Source organism: Xiphophorus couchianus, chromosome 8 (genome assembly GCF_001444195.1).
Source record: "Xiphophorus couchianus chromosome 8, X_couchianus-1.0, whole genome shotgun sequence".
Taxonomy (NCBI): domain Eukaryota; kingdom Metazoa; phylum Chordata; class Actinopteri; order Cyprinodontiformes; family Poeciliidae; genus Xiphophorus; species Xiphophorus couchianus.
Window position 1 is genome coordinate 18,874,762 of NC_040235.1, and position 21,184 is coordinate 18,895,945.

At 38.8% G+C, this 21,184-nt stretch overlaps 2 protein-coding genes across 8 annotated transcripts in view; one reads left to right on the forward strand and one right to left on the reverse strand.

The window, feature by feature from the left end:
* The window catches only part of LOC114149311 (probable E3 ubiquitin-protein ligase HERC1), a 44,320-nt gene extending 31,889 nt beyond the window's left edge, over window positions 1-12,431 (reverse strand). For 6 of the 7 annotated variants that reach the window (XM_028025070.1, XM_028025072.1, XM_028025074.1 and 3 more), the window contains exons 1-16: window positions 12,321-12,431; window positions 8,413-9,415; window positions 6,028-6,123; window positions 5,738-5,920; window positions 5,161-5,373; window positions 4,898-4,996; window positions 4,671-4,767; window positions 4,450-4,593; window positions 4,133-4,260; window positions 3,573-3,717; window positions 3,312-3,483; window positions 3,029-3,163; window positions 2,060-2,225; window positions 1,200-1,325; window positions 655-879; window positions 284-436 (exon numbers count right to left, since the gene is read on the reverse strand). In XM_028025070.1, the coding sequence (XP_027880871.1) occupies window positions 284-436; window positions 655-879; window positions 1,200-1,325; window positions 2,060-2,225; window positions 3,029-3,163; window positions 3,312-3,483; window positions 3,573-3,717; window positions 4,133-4,260; window positions 4,450-4,593; window positions 4,671-4,767; window positions 4,898-4,996; window positions 5,161-5,373; window positions 5,738-5,920; window positions 6,028-6,123; window positions 8,413-9,384 (3,054 nt within the window). In that variant the 5' untranslated portion in view covers window positions 9,385-9,415; window positions 12,321-12,431. Of the gene's footprint in view, window positions 1-283; window positions 437-654; window positions 880-1,199; window positions 1,326-2,059; window positions 2,226-3,028; window positions 3,164-3,311; window positions 3,484-3,572; window positions 3,718-4,132; window positions 4,261-4,449; window positions 4,594-4,670; window positions 4,768-4,897; window positions 4,997-5,160; window positions 5,374-5,737; window positions 5,921-6,027; window positions 6,124-8,412; window positions 9,416-12,276; window positions 12,295-12,320 lie in introns of those variants that run through there. The other variant, XM_028025069.1, reaches the window with a different exon arrangement.
* Window positions 12,432-14,555: 2,124 nt separating this feature from the next.
* esm1 (endothelial cell-specific molecule 1) lies at window positions 14,556-16,250 on the forward strand. The gene is made up of 3 exons (XM_028025601.1): window positions 14,556-15,058; window positions 15,317-15,460; window positions 15,569-16,250. Exons 1-3 carry the CDS (start codon window positions 14,722-14,724, stop codon window positions 15,646-15,648), a joined length of 561 nt encoding a protein of 186 aa, XP_027881402.1. The 5' UTR covers window positions 14,556-14,721; the 3' UTR covers window positions 15,649-16,250.
* The last annotated feature ends 4,934 nt before the right edge of the window (window positions 16,251-21,184 follow it).

The following is a 21,184-nucleotide window of genomic DNA, read 5'->3' on the forward strand; positions in this document are numbered from 1 at the left end:
AGGTTAAAATTAGACATAAAGTTTAAAGTATGTACATGCAAAACAACTAATATTTGAGGTAAATGTTATGAAGTAGCATTTTGACCACAAATGTAATGACGAGAGTAATTAACAAGCCTTTGACTTAATTCTTTAAAACAATTAGCATTTCACACCTACCAAAGGTAGAGTAACCCTTTAAATGGTCAAAGTTTGAAAATAATTTATATACACTAAGCTTATGCAAACTTCTGGAACAACAACTTCTTGTTGTTCTGACTGTCTGACTAATTTAGTTTCTTACCTCAGGACTGGACTGAATGTAGCAGTGGGCGAGCAGGTGTTTGTGAAGTCCTGACAGCAGCTGGTGGAACTGAGAAGGAGGATCATTTTGTCCCTCACCACCTCCACATAGCTGTTTGTCACTGTTTTTCTCCAGTTCTCCAAACTGCTGCTCCTGTATGAACACACATAGGCAGATGCGCAGCACAATCACTGTCACATTACCACATTTATGTTGCATTTTTAACAAAAGTGCTGTTCCAATTATTAAAAACTTATTTCAACTAAAAGATTAATACATAAAGAGTAGTTTCCCCTTACTACATTACTGAAACTATCAGCACTACATTTCATGATTTAAGTTCTACATACACGAGGTCCTTGAATTCGTACCGTATAAAAGCCAATGCTGAGCAGCAGCGTTCTCAGCAGGACCTCCGCTAAGTGCAGTGGGTCATAGGCATCAACAGAGCTGGAGGAGGAGGGAGGTCGGGTCGATGCAGCGGGCGTTAGTGGAGGTCCGAGGCCCGTCACCTCTCCAAAATTGCTGTAACCTAGCAGAGAAGCTACATGGCTCTGATCCTGAAGGCTGCTGAGGACCATGTCTAGCTGCAGCCGCTTTAAACAGACACAGAAAGATACTTAGAGGAGCAACAGTTTTCACAGTTACATATTTTCGCATTGTTCTAGCACTCTTTCACACATGCAGCATTCCAAATTGATAAAGTGGTTAGAGAATCTCCAGCTGCATCAAGCCAGATAGCAAAAAAATAAAAAAATAGAAGCTCAACCATTATTTTCCTCCATATCTCCAAAGATGACATAATAAAAATATGTGGTGTTCGTTTATATTGAACCCTCTTTTCTCTGATACCCCAAAATAAAATGATGACTATATGCCCAATAAATAAATGATTCTTTATGATACTTATACATACCTGGCCTTTGGAAAGAATATTTAAACTCTGTGGGCCTTGAGGAAGGAGGGAAAGGAGCAGCTCAGTTCGTTCCCTGAGAGGAGGCAGCAGCAGGGAGGCACCAATGGACAGTGTGTTTAAAACTGCCTGTGTAGCGACAAGAAAAGACAAAACATCCAATATTATCATTAACTGCATGCAATAAAAAATATAAATTAAAAGCATAAACACCTCTCAGCAAAAATACTACACAAGCCGAAATCTGGCCTTTGCAGGGTATTTGAAACATGACCTCTGTCGTGGGACATTAGCAGGATATCTTTTGGCTGTTGTAAGTAGTGAGGCACTACCACTAATAAACACTTTAAGCTTATCAGAAACATTTTTAACCACTGTGCAATTGTCTGCTCCTTCTAATGTTTAAAAAGAAACTAGGTGTAGCGAATATGCCTCCATTCAAACTACAAACTATTGAAAGGCAGAGCACAACCCTGATTTTCACCCACATTGACGTTGGACTTTTGAAGGGGAAAAGTGATCTGTGCATCTACTGTAGGAAAATGTATAACTGCTGAAAATTAAAATTGCAATATTGATAGGGATTAACTCACTTTTTTATTTTTACTCTCTGTAAGAGTTAGTACGTCAGTCATTAAAACTATACATCTGGTATGGGCATTAAGGGTAGTTTGTTCACCCAACAGACTAAACATGTTATTGATATGCAGTTTGAATCCATGACATAATTTCTTTGGCTACCAAAGTCAAAGAGTTGTTGTTTTTTTTTTGCAATATTCTACTCATTGACATTGTCATGAAAATATTGTGCAACTCTGATCTACTCTCAGAACTATATTAGAACAGAAACTCAGATTATTTACTTGTTGTATGGACTCTGGTATGTTGGTGTCTATGAGCCTGAACAGCAGATTTCTCAAGGGCCTGCCCTGAGCACCAAGAACCATGGCTCCTGTGCTGCCTGCATGAGCCAAGGACAAGTGGATGGACAGCAGCTTCATGCACAGCAGAAGGAAATGATGGTGATCCCTGAGGAGCAGAACCAGACAGCTTTAGAGGAGGGGATTAAAGGAGCAAGCGAGGAAATGTGACTGTCAACATGCCCTTGTGATGGAGGTGAAGAATTCTCCACATCCTCTACTTCAACGTCTTATGCTTCTCAAGATTCAAATTTCTGAGCTTTCAACAGATTTTATGACATACTGGATATCTGAGTGGGTCAAATTTCAATCAAGAAAAAATATTCCTGAAGTTTGATTGTAAGTTAGCAACTTAGTAAAAGGTTTTTTTTCATGTCACTTTTTTAGGCACTTACTTCGAACAAGTTTTAATATTTATGCAACTTAGATTTGTAAAATCTGGTATAGATCATCTGGTGAAGCACAGTTTGCGATCTATTACAACTTTATTTTGTTTGTCAAAACTAAAAATTGCGATGCTTGAACAACAAGCTAAGTTGGTCTAGGGGAAAAAAAATAAATGACGGTGTATTTATCTGTGACTTATATCAGTAATCCAAAAGGATGTGGACAAATGTAACAAAATAATAATAATAAAGAGTTGTGGTGTGGCAAATCAATGAGAAAGGGTATATACAAATCTAAAAAAAACAAAAAAAAAGTATTTTTCAGAAATTCTGTTTTTTACATGGAAGAAATTGTAATAAATTCTGGAAACCCATCAATTTTTCTAAATATAAAATATTATGTTTCCCATATTTATCCAGCCTTGGATAAAATCAAATTACATACTTTTGCAGGCTTTTTAAGCCTAGTAAGAACCTTTGATTGTATGCTTTGAGCACTGAACATAGCAACAAGTTAACCTCATACCTTTTAGATACAAATGGAGCCGGGGGTGTATCGTTACCAATGCCGTCACAGTACATTTCTAGGAAGTTGCGTAAGTAGGTGAAAGTGCTTTCCTCCAGGTCGACACAGAAGGGTCTGTGCCATGCCACGAGTTGCCTGGACAAAGAAACAAAGCAATCTAAAATCCCAGGGAAACATCTCCATAGATACAAACACAATCCACAACACAAAGGAAGGATTTCAAACGGCAGATACTATGAGTTGGTTTTCACTAAAGAGACAGATCCTTTTAGTCACTGTTCACCTGTCACTTGGAACTGCAGTCCATGCGAGACTGTGAGAGGTGCCAGCTGTTATTTGCTGAATCGAGATGCCCTCTAAGCCAAGCACCTTCCTCGGTTTGGTTATTGGTGTAGAGGTGTGGCCTTGCCCACACTGGCCCATCGTATTGTTACCCCAAGCATACACTTCGTTCTCTGATGACAGGAGGACACGTTTCGGACGTCTTTAGGCATTGTGTAGAAATCATTTAGTATGAAGCAGCAAACTGGTGAAGATTTCTCACCGTGAGACAAAGCCAGACAGTGGCTGTCCCCACAGGAGATGTCTATGATCTTGGTGATGCCCAGGTCTTCTATGAACCTGGGTCTTAATGAGGTTGTTTCAGAGGAGCCACAACCTAAACACGAGCCACAGCCCCAAGCAAACACCTGAAGGTACAGCACAGGTAAAAACAAAATACATACAAATGATGAAAAAAATAAATGCTGTTAATGTTTTCAGATGTAATCAGGTAACTGATTTAACAGTTCCAGTCGAATTTCTGGGATTGGTCCGTATTTATTTACTGTATTTCACTTTCACATTGGGGTATGCAGATTTCAGAGTCTCGTTTCGGAGTTTATCATTAACGTGGTTGACTGAGAACAAGCTCTGTTAAGGATGACACCAGCTGGCTCAGTCAAAAAACTTAAAGATAATGCATAAAATACATTTTAATACATTTCTGTCATGTGCTTTTTTACATAAATTGACATTTATTAAACAGCGTTAACACCGAAGATTAACAAACCCCGTCTAAAACTGATCGGGTCAATCGAAAGATGTAGGTCAGCTGAATCTTACTTGTCCTGCAGATGTGAGGGCTAGAGATGACTGGCTGACTGCACACACTTTCCTGATGATAAATCCATGAAGGGCTTCAATGACCTTGGGACGATACACACGATTCGTGTCTCCATGGCCTAGTTTACCTGCAAACATGAGTCATACTTCACATTTTTACTGCAGCTCAAAATGCTCTCATCATAAAAATGGAGACTGCAACTACAACACAAAAGTGCTGATGAGTTAATTTCACAAAAATAAGCAGAGTTTCTGATGTACATTTATGAATAAAAACTGTATTTCCAATCAAAATGTCAATAAAGTGGCCACTTTACCATTGTCTCCGCCACCAAAGGACCACACCGTACGTCCATCCTGCGCCACAGCAATGGTGTGGGAACTGCCACATGTTACCTGTCCCACTCCACTGATATCCCTCACCAGTGTGGGCATGTTTCGACTCTGGCTGTCACTGTGACCTGCACCAGACAAACCAGGTAATCAGAAATTCGTTGAAAACTTCATAATTGTTGAGATAGAGTAAATCTGAGTGTACCAAGTCTGCCAAAGTCTCCCTCTCCCCATGTATAAAGTTCTCCATCATTGGTAACGGCGGCACTGTGTCTGTAGCCAGCAGACACGCATAGAACAACCTGTAAGAAAAAGCAGAACATGTCAAAAACATGCTGGAACACGTAAAAATATAAACACATAAATAAAACCAGACAAAAACAGATATATAATTCCTTTTGTCAAAAACAGGTTGCTTTTCTGCAGACTCACTTTTCCTGACAGCGGCCCTTGTATGATTTTGGGGTATTTCTGTGTAGCACTGTTGCCATGACCAAGTTTTCCATATTCACCATCACCCCAGCTGAACACCTAAAATAAATTTGTGTTTATAAATTGAATCTAATATAAAAAAAACATGCACATGAGTCACTAAGTGAAAACATAGGTATAGTAATGTAATGCCAGTTGACAACTTCAAAAATAGCAATGCTCATCTTAAATATGCCCAATATTTCATTCAAAGGGCTTTATACCTCTCCCTCCACAGTGATGGCTAGAGTGTGTCCATCCGAGCCCTTGGAGGAGGACACTTTCTTCATGTTCCTGTGTGGCTCCAGCACCAGTTTCTTGGGCATGGACTGATTGTTGGAATCCCCCAGACCCAGGCGGCCATAGCTGCCTTTTCCACAGGCTTTCACCGAACCATCAGCAGACACAGAGAAGGTGCAGTACTGGCCTGCCTCAATCTGGAAGGAGCCCAGAGTAGACATTAGACAATACAATTTGCACCTTTAAAACTTGGTGTAACATCTTTCTTTTACTTACGTCACAGGTACTGCACAAATTAGTGAACTAATGTTTGCTTTGGCATTAGAGGTTGTGTGATACTAATCTACCAAAACTAAAATGACATGAAACAGCAAAGGGGCAAAAGTAACCAGCACATATTTGAAATATGATGCGTGTCACAATTCAGATATTTAAAAAAAGGGAAACGGTTAGTGCAGAATATTATGCCAGAGAATGAAGTGAAAAATCTTTATAGACTCATGACATCCTTTTCATAACAGAAAAGAAAAAAATCTAATTATTTGCATTTGTCAAACCTACCATCTGAGCATCACTGAAGCCCTGGGTCACTTTTGGCAGGAGGATTTTCTCCAGCGTCCCCTCTGCCAGCTGATGGCTGCTGTTGCTGCCCCAAACGTAAACCATCACCGTGTCGCTCTCTGCACCGGGAGCAGCTGTGTCTGTGCTGCAGGAGCACAGGCAATTCGATGCCAGGTTGCATATCTGTGAAAGTGGAACAAGGTACAGTTAAAGTTTAGGTAGGTTAATGGAACAAATTTGTCTTATTATTATCATTGTATCATATTGTAGGAATCCATGCTGTGTTTTACCTCCTCAAACAAGAAGAGAGCTGCCTGGGAGAGTAGACAAAGTCCATCTGCGTCCTTTGTTAGCACCTGAGTGTTGATGGGATCCCCACGGAAACCCTATAAAAATGGTTTATTTTCCACATTTAAATACAAGGATGTCTTTAAAACACTGCACTGTGTTCATGAAAACGAAATCCAGATCATGTTTAAATCTCCGTTTGCTTTCCAGCTAAGGATAAAAATAATTAATCAAAAAGATTATTACGCTGGGTACATTGCCTTATCGCATCACCTGGACACAGTATTATATAGAACCTGCTGGCAACAGCTATCTCTGGTTATCATTTGTGCAAAACTACTGCAAAGCTGATTAGGATGATTCAATATGAATAACTGTGGAGGACAGGAAGACTGGCTTAGTGTTAATCCTTATTTGCACACTAATGCATCACTCCAAACTTAAACAGAGAATCTTTGTTTATATGGCGGCATGGAGAAGTATCAGACCAAAATGATTTGAACAGAACAACGACTTATTAAATGCTATTTTGTAAATGAAGCAAATACTTTTACATTTCTAGATGGATTACATCATTAGAAATTATGGTTTATTGCATTTTAGTATCTGGTAATTAATTTTAAAAAATACTACTTCAAACTTTAAAAAAAAAAACATTAAAAACAATGGTGAATTCTAAGCGTCTAGCTTAATAAAAACTTTGACACTGGCCAACACCAAGGAAGCAGAACACCTTAATAAGAGATGCATAATCAATCAAAACGCAATTTTCATCTCATATCCATGTGTGCAATATCTCAATAGCAAAGGACTGCCTGAATGAAACATTTAGACGGATTTATTTTAAATGTCATTCGCACAAATTATACAAGCCAATAATACATTAGTTCCTTTGTGTGGACTTTCCTTGCCCTAGATGCCCACACTGAATGTATATTTTTAGTGGCTGAGATGCTACACCTCAGCTCAAGAGTAGTGGGAACAAAATGTGATGAAGGAAAACAAAAATTTCAGAAAAATACAAGTTATTGATACAGTAATCATAATATTCTTCAAAAGAACCATAATTACATCCATTCCGTTGCCCTTAAATGTAAAGTAACATCTAATTTTCAGTATCATGCTTTTCACACATTAGGTCCTCTTGTAATTCCTAAGTCATTCACTGTAACAAAGATATTAAACTGACAATAGTATGCATGATAGCATTTCTGTATTGTTGATTTAGAAGTGAGGCAATAAAGCTGCCTTTTGCTGCTATACATTCTTTTTCTTTTTTATTACATATTAAATGGCCGCTGTCACCATTAATATACTCTAGAAAAAAACAAAAAAACATTTGGTGCAGTATGACACCAAAGAGAAGCTGAAAAGAGGCAAAGTTAGCTTCTAGTATCAGTAACATCTGAGCTGATTTTATGCTCTGGAAATGTTACACTTATATGTGCAATATATTAAGGGATGTCAACACAGACATATTTAAATTTGTTAAGAGGTTCTCTTTTAAATCCCACAGTCTCCAATGTACTGTACATTAACGAGAGCATAAGGAAAACAGAAGACTGCCATAAAATGTATTACTCTGCCACTCACAGCCATGATAAAGATGTGTCAGAAGCTTTAAAATCAATTCATTTTTATTGCAGTTACATAACTTCAAGCTTTTTTTTTTTTAAACAAAAAAAAAAAAAGAATCTGTGAGCTTTGGTCAAATGAGACTGAATTGTATCTTTTTATGTTTTGAGGCACACGTGGTCTTTACAGGAAGAAGGGCAGAGAGAGAAAGAGAAAACATGTAGTAAATGTTTCAGGTTGGGAGTCGAACCCAAGACAGCTGTGGTGAGGAGAATTTTACAACAAACACTGTTGGTTTAGATTAAAAGAAAACACACCAGAGGAATGTGTGTTCTCATGTCCTCTGTTCAGTGTGAGAGAGGATCCATAGTGCTATGGGCTTGTGTCCAAACTATGTGTGACTACATGACATCATGAGGATTCTGCCTGGAAACATAATCTGGATTGTCAATGGGTTTGCCAGCAGCATAACAATGCAAACCCAATAGTCAAATACACAGAAACAGTTCACCAGACACAAAACCAATCGAACTTCATTGCCATCCCAGCCCAGCCTGCAGACCTAAGTCCTAGAGAAACATTTTATGGGGAACAGAAAAGAAAAACGGATGAAGGAAGAGTAAGGACTATTTAGAGAGATTGCTCAAATAATGATGATCAAACATCGCTCTTTCTCTATGTTCCAATCCAGCGAAATGTTAATGTCATGTTGACAAAAGATGTTTTGGAAGTCCTGCTAATGCATTAAGGCTGATTTCACATTTTAATTGTAAAAAGAAGAAAATGTAACTGGTTAAGAAGAACTGACTTACCGAATATTGCCTCATCTGAAGAAGAGTTTGCTGAATAAGTTCAAAGCCCACGCCAGGTGATTGCTGAAAGCTCAGTGAGGAGGAGGAAGACAGGACCGCGGTGGAGGAGGGCATGGAGGCTGCCAAAGCTACCTCCACCCACTCCAGCAGGAATTTCAGGGAGCCTCTCTGCATGGCCAGGCCAAGCAGCAGCTCCAGAGCCAGCCTCCGACCAGTTGGGTCCGCCCCGCTGCTCCCGCTGCTCACCGACGTCTTCTTCAGAAAGTCAGCCACCTGTCCAAGGCAGTCCAAACCCACCGATGGGATCTTACTTTCATTAGCTAGAGAAAGCGGTGGCAGAGAAGCCAGGACAGACGAAGCGGTGGCAAGCACATCATTGCAAAGCACAGACTCTGGGTGCACAGAGGCAGCGTACCTCCAGTTCTGCTGCAGCAATGAGAAAAGCAGACTCAGACCCGTCCTTACACCCATTTCTATCAGAACGTCTGTGCCGGACTTGATTTTAGAAACTCCACCAGGCAGACGAGGTTCTGAGGCCAGCTCAATCGGCCCACTCTCTGCCCCGCTGTCGGTGGACTGCGAGGCCAGCTGCAGGCGAAACTTGTCATGATATTTGCTGTGAAGTGCGTAGTAGATCCTCTGCAGAACTACCAGTCTTTGGTGGAGGCCCAGGGTGTAGGAGGTTTGCGTCAGCATGCGGTGAGCCAGCCATCGCTGACTGTGAAGCAGGGATGAGAGGTACTCTTCTTTCTCGGCTGATGTGTTGGATTCACACTCAAAGTCGGGAAGTCTTGGGCTGGCCAGTTCTTGTACAGGCTGAGCCAGAGTCACCACTTCCTTGTTGTAAAGGAGCTTATTGTAGAGAACGGCTGCCCCGTGCCTCCTGGCTGTCTGCACGCTGTCTTCTGCAGCCCAGGAACTGTTGAAATGCTCCTGCCACTTCAGCAACACATGAGTTTGACAAGGCACCATCTTTGTACATTATCTAAACTGTATTTCACTCCTGAAAAACAGAAAGAGTAGAAGAGTTACAATGGATGCAATTTTATTTTGACACCTGCCGCTCCCTTACACCTTCATCACTTTACAACATTTCTTACTAATTGGTCACTTTATTATGTTGTTCTCTCCCAATTACATTCAGTGTGAAGGTGAAAAGCTTTGTCTTTGGAGCTGGCACCTCTTCACACAGCAGTCTACATCCAGGTTAATAATACAAGCCCAGTGGGCATCAGTGAAATAGGTCAGCCTCCTCCTAATGAGGAGACTTACAAGACACAAAGGGAAGTAGAATAGCAAGACTTTCTTTGCCATAAAGTCACTGATTAATGATTTTTTTTTTGTTCTGAGCACCAAAGTTAATAATCCAAGCCAGCAGTTAAAAAAATATATACTTTGTTAACAGATATTTACTTCTTGAGTTGATTTTATTGCTAAATTTAGTTGATTAATGATGTTAGATGAAAAATCCAGGAATATTTAATAAATATTTAAAACAAAGTGGAGGTGACTAACCGAGGTTTTGATCCAGATTATAATCTGATTTATCATTTTCTTTCAAGTAACTATAAAACTATAGATTATCTGACTGCTCTTTATCGTCATTTTGTTAAAGTTACAGTCCCTTTATTTATATACGATGCTATAATAATGAAGCAGTGTTGTCATTCAAGTGATAGTGAGTGGGGGCTCATCTACTTTCACATGGTACAGCACGAATCACACCCTCCCACTTCCAATGCTCCTGCTGTCTCACAACAGCAAAAATAGACTTGATTTTCACTTCAATAATTGTATTTCTAGTGCTGCTTGTTTAATATTTACTCCAGTACACAGAGACTGAATTATTTGATGTTGCCCAAACAAAAAACACTGACTTGAATAAGTTATTATGATGCCAAAGTATAAATCCTGAAATTAAAACCTACAACAAAACATGAAATGCGCTAAATCGCAAAATATTACCAAGTGTGTGATTATAGTCTGAAAATCTCATGTCTCTTGCCGAGCCAAAGGCTTGGGGGGGCTATACGGTTTCCACCCAGTCCAAAAATAACAGCAAGCTTAGATATAGCAATAGACTCACCAGTGAAGCAACCAAAGCAAGAAAGCTCCAGAAATGTGAAATAGCAGATATGGGGCTAATTGCAATTCCCTCTTTTATCCCTTTTTTACCCCAAATAAAACATTTAGTTTCTCATTTGTTCTGGAAAATGTCCTTTTGTGATTACTGACTATAATGACGTCTGGAAATAATGCACTCTTCCAGGACCATTATGAATTCAACTTCATATATCTTTTCAGCAAGAACAGCATCCATATTTGAGCTGAAGAAAAACAACAAGAGGGCATGACACCACCACCATCATCTTCAATCTGCCTGTTTTACAATTGGTTTTCCACAAATTACTATTTTAAAACATTTTCTGGTCTCATGTCCCCCAGTGTCATTTCGTTGTCTCAACCATGGCTTTGTTTTTGTCCCTGTCCCATACAGGCTGTGGAATGCATGACTAATCACTGTGCTGTCAATTTGGTTTTTTACCTGGTTCTGGGTGTCTGCAGCTGCTCTACAGTTTGCTAACTAGCAGGCAGAGAAGTCAAAACCAGTGCACGGCACACTTTTCCAGACTATTCTTTGTATTGAATTTGAAGTGTCATTTACTGACTTTTCATAATTATGCAACACTTTGTGTTATCCTATCATGGGGAGAGAAATGGGAGACCTTGTGGAGGCTTATCTTAAATCTCTAGTGTAACCAAAAACCCAGAAGAGACATAACTTCAAAATGGAATAGCATCTCATTTCACTTCATTCATAGGTTACCAAATACTTCTGGTTTACTTCAATCACCTAACCACCTACATTTGACATATAAAGGTAAATGCTAAGATCAGCTGGAAGAGGATGCTGACTTATCAGTTTAAGCTGCTGTTTCCAGGACGACTGCATCCACAGCAGGTACACTCTGGCTGCCAGTCAGAAGCCAGGTACAGATATTATCAAATTGTTTATCCATCATCGCCACTGACTCATATTTGAAGAGTTGCTGGGAGAGTGGTGCCTATCCGCAGCGATCACAGGTCGGGATGTGGGGTGCATCCTGAACGGGTCACCAGGGGAAACACAAGACAAACAACCAAGCACACACACTGATAACTAAAGGTAATTAGGGAGAAACCTTGGATTGTGGGAGGAAGTCAGAAAACCTGGTGAGAACACACACATTCAAAGGGAGATCATGCATTAACCCTGGCCAGTATTTGACCTCAAGATCTTCTTGCTGCAGTGCAAAAGTTCATAACCAGGCAGCTACATGTTAATAAAAATAATAATTATAATAATAAAATAATAATAATAATAATAATAAGTTTTCGAGGTACAGAGGACAACTGTATTCATAATGGCCAAATGAAAAGTTAATAAGAGTCGAGCAAATAGGCACAAACGAGCAGCCTGGAGGATAATTTAATTATTGAAACATAACGGCATTATCCTCCTGCGCTTCAGGTTTCAATCTTTCTGTACATTTATATTACTAGTGTTTTTGCCAAGATATCAGTCTTGACATCCCTTTTCCTGGCTCGGTGCCTGGCGGTTGCAGCAACATAAACACTGAGTTGCTCAATGGGAATTTGAACAGCGGACACCGCCGTGTCATTCAGCTGGTGTAACACTATTCTGCATCTGCGGTGACAGCTGAGCTAACGCTGCTGGCTGGCTGGCTGCACTGCAGTTGCCTGCTAGGTCTGCTTCACGTTAAAAGACCGACAGACCGAGCCCCACCTCCGCTTGTTTTCTGACAGCTCCCAGCAGAAACACCTCGCTGTGTAACAGTGAAGCTCGGTCTGCGTCTATTTTACCTGGCTGTGATAAAATGAAAGAGGGCCGCAGGCGTGTCGGTTACCTTCACGGCGAGCTTCCGAGGGTGTTTGCTTTGCGTTACCCGTCCCGTCCCAGTGAGGTCTCCCTCGGACGCAAATATCATGTCAGCCTTCCCCTGCGTTTCCCTGCTTCTTCTGCGGAGCATTATATACTGATGCAAGGGGGCGGTGGGCTGCCACTTTAGCGCCACGGCGCGTCTCGGAGTGATGGCTCACAAATGTATTTGGTTGGTTTAAAATTGTATTTCTAACACTGACAAAACCCCCAAAAGGACACAGTCCATTCACAAAATAGAAACAAAACAAGTAATCTGCTGAAGTATATTCTTCTCATCCGACATCTGTTGATGTAGAAGAAATTATGCTGCCAGAATTTTTAACTTTGTCCCTAAGATTAGTTTATCTCAGGCAAAATGCATTTTGCCCTTTGTGGCTCTAGAAGCGCTTGACAATGCAAGGCTAACTTTGCATCATGCAAAATCCTGCAGGCTTTTCATGGCAAAGCTTTAATCTGACAGAAAATGACTGTTGCTGCATGCATCGTTTGGGCTTCAATCAATGGAGACCTTTTCGCATTTTCTTCTATTGTTGGCATTAAACTACATTCTTGTTGGAAAAAATTGCACAAGTCTAACTTTAATTAAAGACAAATGTTTGCTCTCTAAGAAAAACATGAAGTTTAGACTGAAGTTTTGTCAGGGAAAAGTTAAACACCAGAACTTCCATAATAATATCCCTTATATAGAGAGAAGTCTAAGATTGAAATGTTTTGATAACAAAGCTGAGGACATGAAATACATGGGGCAATAATTTGATAATCACCAAAGATCACAAGATAGCAGCTGATGACCATAGAAAGTAAACAATAAAAAAAAGCAGAGCAATATAAGAAACAGAAGCTGCACCTTACCTGCCATCTGTAAAATCCTTTGCATTGTCTACTTAGAGAGAAAAGTGGAGAATTTGGTCTAATTGTCATTGTCGTCATATCAACTTTTGTCACCATGGTGACCCAAAAAAACATTCTGGTATATGGCAGGAGCAAGATTCTGAGCGCCCCAAATAAGGCATTGAATTCAGTAATGAATTAGTAAAGGTTTATTAGTTTCCCCTTGCAGCCACACATGATTTGCTATTTAGCTTCACTGCTGAGGTTCTATCAGAAGCATCACAGAAGAGAACCGACCAGAGTCTGTCAGAGAAATGTCACTGTTGAATGAGAGTTAGTTGGTGGTAATGTTGTGTAAACAAGTCACAGGGTCCCCCCCCCACCGTGTATTATAAGCCTGCCGGTCACCAGGTTAAGCATTATTTATTTATTTTAAGTTTTTTTTTAACAATTGTCTTTTTTTAAGACTTTATAGTCAGAGTTTAGGTATTAATCTTCCAGTCTTCCAATAACACCTAACTATCAAGTGATATTTTCAAATTGCCTGTCAACTATAAACATTTTTTAACTCAAAAACATGGGGAACTGCTGCATGAAACTCGAAGCACCGGGATTAGCATGTTTTCTGGGGGAAACCCTGAATTCATGTCACATTTAGGCACACACTATTAAGTGAAACAGGTTAATAATTTTTTTTAAAATATGTTTATTGATCATTTTTAGATTTTTTTTCCCTCCTTCACATAACAGAGAACTGCACCCCTATGGACCAGCTGTTACTACTTTGAAGAATGAAGGAGATATTGTCATGGTTCATTCAAAAAATTCAAAAATATTTTATTGATCCCAAAGGGAAATTAAACGTCGCTGCAATTCATGTTAATTAAAATTCTTAAAAGAGTTCTTGTAGATAGTGATGGCTGTTGGCTGGAAAGATACAAATACAGTCTGCTTTCTTCTTTCTTATAGACAGTTTTGCTGTTGCATCTTTTTGGTGCAACATAAATCATGCTGTAATTAAATTATTTTTTTTTTCAGATATTATAAAAAGATGACTGACTACGCTGAATATTCACTGCCATCAGTGAATATTTAATATTTACCCTCACTGCTTGTTGTTCACAGAATTTATTTAAAATGTAAACATGGCCCTCATGACCTTTGCTTCCTATCAATTATTTATAAGAAACGTGTGTGGACAGGGGAACAACTCCACATCCTCCTGGATGCTGCCATCTGACGCTGAGGTGTTCCGTCACTGAGACAAAAACAAACCAAAGATAACTCATGACATCAGGTCCTGCCAACTTCAGTTCCTGGATGGAGGTTCCCAGTTGACCCCACTTCCAAGCCGGATTTCTAAAAAAAGGCTGCTGGGCAAAGAAAAAAAAGAAAGAAACACCGGAATGAGGAAATTGGCCATCGGCAAAACAAAGTTGATCACTGCTGATAACCGTACAACCTGATGAACCGCGGGTCAGTCAACCCGAATCGTTCAGGCGAGATCACGGCTGCTCCTCTCGCATCTTCTCCACATGCTCTATCCAGCCACCCCGCGTCCAGTGATGTCCCTCCTGCTCCTCACGGTGCTCTCCTCACTCCTGCTGCATGATGCTGAGGCGTGGAGCGCCGGCGTGAAGTATGCGGTGAACTGCCCGGACAGATGCAGAGCGGATCGCTGCGGCGACCCGCGGGGCTGTACGCGGACCGTCCTGGACGACTGCGGCTGCTGCCAGGTCTGCGCGGCCGGCAGAAACGAGCACTGTTACCGCACGGTGTCGGGGATGCACGGCGTCAAGTGCGGACCGGGGCTGTTCTGCGAGTTCTACAAGGATGAGGACGATTATGGAGACGAATACGGGATGTGCAAAGGTGTGACCTGAAATCTTAGTCGTTTTTTTGAGTACTGCATCTTATGTTCAAAATCCTGATTCTTTTATGGTTTTACAACCTTTTAACGCTCTGGTCAGCAATTGTCCATAGTCCCATAGTCGATAAATAAGCCATATCTCCAGACCTAATTTGATTATCCATAGTAAAATGTTGCATTTATATGCACTATCGTTTCTCCACTCAAATATATCTTATTTAATTTGGGCTTTTGTGACAAACTAGTGTTTTCCTTTGCAGACTGCCCATATGGGACCTATGGGGTTGAGTGCCGCCAGACCTGCGGCTGCAAAGGAGGCATTTGTGACAGGGAAACTGGAGCTTGTCTTACCCTCACATTCTTCGCCAAAATTGCCAGCAAGCTCAAAACTGGACCACAAACAGGTGAGTTTGTGCTTTAAGACAAATTGCTCTCAAATGACATTACATCACATTAGATCTCAGTAGATCTGAAAAGAGGATGACAAAGTAAACTCTCACTTGTTTTCTCAGGGTCTGAAGTGGGATCAGTACAAGCCGTTGCACAGAGCACAGACAGATCCACTGCTCCAAAAAGACTGAACCCTCGCTGACAAAAAGAGAAACAACCCTTCAAATGTTCAGTCCACATGTAGCATTAATTTATGAATAAACCAAAATGTATGTTTTAACTAAAAACTTTTTGACCAGCATTTGAACGCTTGTTAGATTTTTTTTTCATCTTTTCTTTACATATGGAGTGTTATCTCTGCTCTTTAATTATTGCTTTTATTTTATTTTATTTGTTCCATTATAAGGTTTGATAAAGCCTGTTATAATATTAAATTAAATCAAAATGCACATTACAGTTCCTTATATTGCATAGTGGCTCGAAGTCGTCAGAATGAATATAAAACATTTACAAAGCCAAATTTCATGACACCAATAAAATGTACAGAATTGTTAAAGCAGGCTGCAATACTATAACTAACAACTTGATAGTGGAAATGTCCCAAAATTTCCAGGATTACTAGATTTCCATGTTGCAGATGTAACATTAAGGTCAAAAACAATATGCCTCCAACTCAGAAAAGCTAAACATGACCTTAGATGAAGTATAAAGTCCATAAAAGCAAAATTGTTAGAAATGTTTATAGGAGTTTTACATGACTTATTTTGTAGAATTAAAACTCTCTTCAGAGATTTAAATTAAAAAGAGAAAAATGCATTCTAAATGTTCACATTATGTTGTTAATTTTTTCCTATCATTATTTTAATAACTTTTTGTTAAAATAAAAAGTTCCTCTTTTCAGATCTTTTCTTAGTAATGTTAGTAATGTTAGTAATGTCATTGGTTAGAAGTAGGTGAAATAAGTGCTACTTCATCCAACAACGTTTTGGTTACTTTTGGTTTATAACTAATCTGATGACTTGGTTGTTTCTTTTCGTCGCATTCAACAAATGACTGAAATAAATATAAATGAAGGAAAGTTTGATTCCTCTTGGCCTTTGTGTTTTCTGGTGATCTTTTACATTGTATATTGTTTCTGATCAAATGTAACTTGTAGCAACATTTTTTTGTTCATTTAACACTTATTTCCATGACTGTCCTGTTTTTATAGGAAACAAAACACATCAAATATAGCAATAAAAACTTATAACTGACTTTTGTCACTTTTGTCAAATGAAGTCTTATGTGTATGTATATTCCTGGAGCTTCTGGAGTTTGCTGGTTTGCAAGTGTCTCACGTTCATGCAAACTTTTAGTTGAACATTTTCAAGCATTCTTTTAGTATTTCTGAGTTTCCCTGTGCCAAACTTTAGTTTAGAACTCAGATATAGTTGAACAAATGTCACGGGAAAATAATATGTCTGCAGAGGAACTCTAAAGATCTGCTTCACAGACAAATAAATAATAGAAGCTTTGGTGTTTAACAAGCTGTGCAAAAGATGGCAAAGAAGGGTACACCTTGAGGAAGAAGAGATTTTTTTTTTTCAAATTCTCATGCCATGATACTGAAGCTGGGGATTTTTTTTTTTTTTTTACACATTCTTGACTTTTAAATAGTGAGGTGGCCTTACATCCAAAAAGGTAGAAAATCAAATAAATCGGTGTTCCCAAGCAAGCAAAATGTCTCACTGATGTAAAAGTCTGTAAAAAGTGCTGAAATACAAAGATATTATAAAAGAAGTGTTATGAACTTTTACTTAATCTGGAAAAAGACAAATTTCTAACAAACCTATTTATTCATACAGCACGTTGCCAATATTATAAATTATTAAATAAAATATTTAACAAGCCTTTCATAGATTTAATACTGTAAACGTTGTCACTTTATAATATACTGAGACTTCTCCACTGAAATAAAGTGCAGCATTGTTAAAGTACTTCAAATTCAAAAAAGTAATTCCAGTAAGTAATAACTGACACATTTTCACAGTAATTCTCCCTTAGCTATAAATAACTCCTATTAACCTCACCTCTCACCCTTTCTGGTAGGAAAATGTTTTCCCGTATTCAGGCTGTTTATTTCCTGTGCTTCCTGACACCTGTGAAAATGGTCCTTCTTCCTGTTGTTGTTGTGTCTGCCTAGGAATTTAAAGCAAGTTGGGTTTTTTTCAAAGTGACACTGCAAGAGCTTGGAATTTATCAGTGATGTATGACTGCTATGGCTCAGTCGACTGTTTGAGCGTTAGCTCTTTTTATTGTTATTGCCAAACTGAGAGCTGACATCTCAACATCAAGTGAGCAGATTGCTTCCAAGAGAAAACGTTGACATATTAACATTTATGAGATGTGCAAAGTTATATGTAAATTCATGATAAAAAGAAAAAGCATTCATTTGACATGACCCAATGTGAAAAGTTGAAATGCAATGTTCTAAAAAAAATAGGAAGTAAAGACTTTTCCTATCTTTATGTTAATCATAAAAATTTGGTATTTGCTAACCTAATTTTAAGGAATTGTGTGCAAACTGATAATCTGAATTTTACATTTAAAAACATATAGTAATACCATTTTTAAAGGATTCAAGTGGAAAAAGGAACTGACAAACTAAGAGGAGGAGAGTTAAAAACAATGATAAAATACATCGAAAATGTACACATTGAAACAGATTGTCATTTATTACAAATACACCCCCTATATTGCTTTTTTTATTGTTTGATTTATTGGGGAGTCAAAACAGGTCTTTAAGGTCATCAAGCACGTTTTGATATCAGTGAATTAAAATGGAATGAAGTTATTTAAACCAACCTGTCAGAATTTTAATTTAGGAATTTTCTTTGGTTGACCACAATGTTTGGAAAGTTGAGTTCAGTTTCACTAGTCACACCCATGTCTGATTGATTATTGAACAGCTATTGTTTAATACCTGTCGATGTGAAGAAGGCTAAACTCTCAAAAATGTCAAGCCCTGATCTGAAAAAACAAACAAAAAAACTCAAACGCAAAAGAAAATCAAAGCTATTGACATTTCACAGCCTGGGAAGGGTACAATGACATTTCCACGCTTTGGATCTTCAAGTACAGTGATAGCCAGGATTCACTGGGGAACAACGTTGAACCCTTCCAACCACAATAACTCCAGGAGAGCATCATCCAGGGGCCATAAAAAGACAAGAACATTTAAACCACTTCAAAACTCACAAACCTAATTATTCATTATTTATCAAAAAGAAAATACTAATATCTTGAGGTTAATCTTAGCTTCGGTGGCTGCTCTGTGTCTCAGCTTATAAAAATTACGGTAAATTTGATTAAAGTTGTCAAAAATAGAGGAGAGGAGTACTACAGTAAATTCCAGAAGATTGGAACTGTTAAAATATATTTAAAAAGCAACATTTGCCCCAGAGATTTCGAATAGCATGAATTCAGATGCTTAGCTGTACAGACAGATCTGGTGGCCGTCTATATGCGGGCAGGAGCATTCTCATGTGCTCAGACTCAAGTGTTCCTCTAATTCCCTTGAGAACCAGCAGGTCAAAGTCCTGCAACCAAAACAAAGGAGCCTGGAAAAAACAGGAAAGCATTGGTGAGAAAACCTCTTTATCTGACTCCCTGAGCACGTCACTGCGGCCTCTGTAAAAACAAAGGTGCGTGAATGAAGTAGTAAATAACACCGATTTTACTAATAATAGATGCAAATAGATGTTCTGGTATTTACAGTGTGATCCTAGCCTCAACAGGTTGTTTACCAGAGCAGTGGAGTGACAGGATTTATTGGAAACAACACATACGCAGTGCAAACAAGGAAATTAAAGTATCGATTGATTACATTGATTAGAAACATCAAAACAGAGGCCAGTAAAGAGAAACAGGAAATGCATCATTGGAATGATGGGAACTCATGCAGATGAATACATGTTTTTGGCTCCCTCCTTTTTTCTCTTCAACTCTGTTTTTCATTTTTTGCTTGTGTTTCCCAGAAAACATTTAAGCCAGCAAAAAGATTCTGTAGCTTTGACCTTTGTGACTTTGCAGATTTCTGACCTAAAAGTGACTTTTCCTTTGATTAGACAACACAAGGAGCAACATTTCTCAGTAAAAACATGGAGAATAGCTAGAAAGGCAAAGTGTACAGAATCTCTACCCAAGTCTGTGGTGTTTCACGTGTTTAGGCACAATTTTTCTTTGAGTTCGAGTTCTTGCATAACTGCAATGCAACAAAGTAAGTAAGCTGCTACCAAGAATATTCCTGTATGTAAGAGTTAGTTGTTGCTGACCAATTTACTTTTCATTTTGCAGTTTGAATGTAGCTGATTGTGGATAACTTCTAAGGTCATAAGAAAGATGAAGATTGATAAGGCTTAGATAAGGCTTACTTTTTTATGTACTCTTGCCTTCCACATGGTGGCATCGTTTGAAAAGCTGGATAGGTTGCCATTTTGGAAGCCAATGCTCGTTTGTTCGGATGCTGAAAAATTAACAGAGCCTAGAATTTTCCTAAAGGAAATCAACTTATAAATGAACATGCAGACCATAAATACACTTTGGGCACAGTAGGCTCAAACACGTTGCTGTTTTCGTCTTTAGAGTTTGAGACAAGAGCTTAGTCATTGTCTTTGTGGAAAAGGTTACCTTGAAAGATGGAGCTACAGTAAAACTGTTTCCCCTTCTTGTTGCATTCCACCAGACTTCCATCTTGCATTGCAGTGTCCAGACATCCTACTTTCCAGGCAAACACAGTGTGAGACATGCTTGAGAGATCAGCTGAGTTAATGGTTGCCACAAGATGACTACAGCGAGAACTTCCTCGGGATAAGCAGCCTTTTCTGTGAGGAGCATCAACATGTGGAACTTCCTACTTCCTGACTCCTGAATTACTTCCTGTCTGGTATCATTTTGGAGCTATGCTGAAAACATTGTCAAAAGTACCACCTATGCAGATATGGATGTTTGCAATCTTCCTTTATTCAATTCGATGGTATTATGTTTTGTTTTTACTTGAAATTGCAGGGCTTTATGTTAGTTGAGTGTTCATAACTCACTTTTTGCCACCAAAATGTAATGCTTTTTAACATAAATAAACTGCTCACACGTTTATTTGGATTATTAGAGAGTTGTTGTCTGATGTCAAATCATTGATGGAGTCACATTTTGATCAGATGTCAAAATGTGATCAGAAAAATTGCCACTTTTAAACCTATTGTTCGCAAAAATTTGTAAAATATCTTCCTCATTGAAAGAGAGATAAAACCGTTACCTAATCTTAACAAAATTGTAAACTGCACAAATAATAATAAAAAAAAAAATCTTTGTTTTAATTACGTGACTGCAAGAATTGCAACTTCAAAACCCAGACAGAAACCTGCTAACCCTTTTTCATCTAGATTCTCATATACATTCTGAGACGATTGTAGTTTATTATGAGACATAAGAACCACTACTATATAAAAATGTGTGCCAGGGACCGTTGCTGCAAAGACGAACATTTAAAAGCAAACTTGAAACGTCTTAATAAATAATTTTATAATTCACCAGGAGAGGGCGCTGTTACAGCATGCAAAAAGTCAGACGTGACCTTGAACAGAATGACAGCTTACCCTAACTCTGGGAGGATAATGGATCATTATTACATCCACATATAGCCGCTCATAGATTATTCATGTGCCATAATACGGGCATGTGTACATTTTATGCGTACAGAA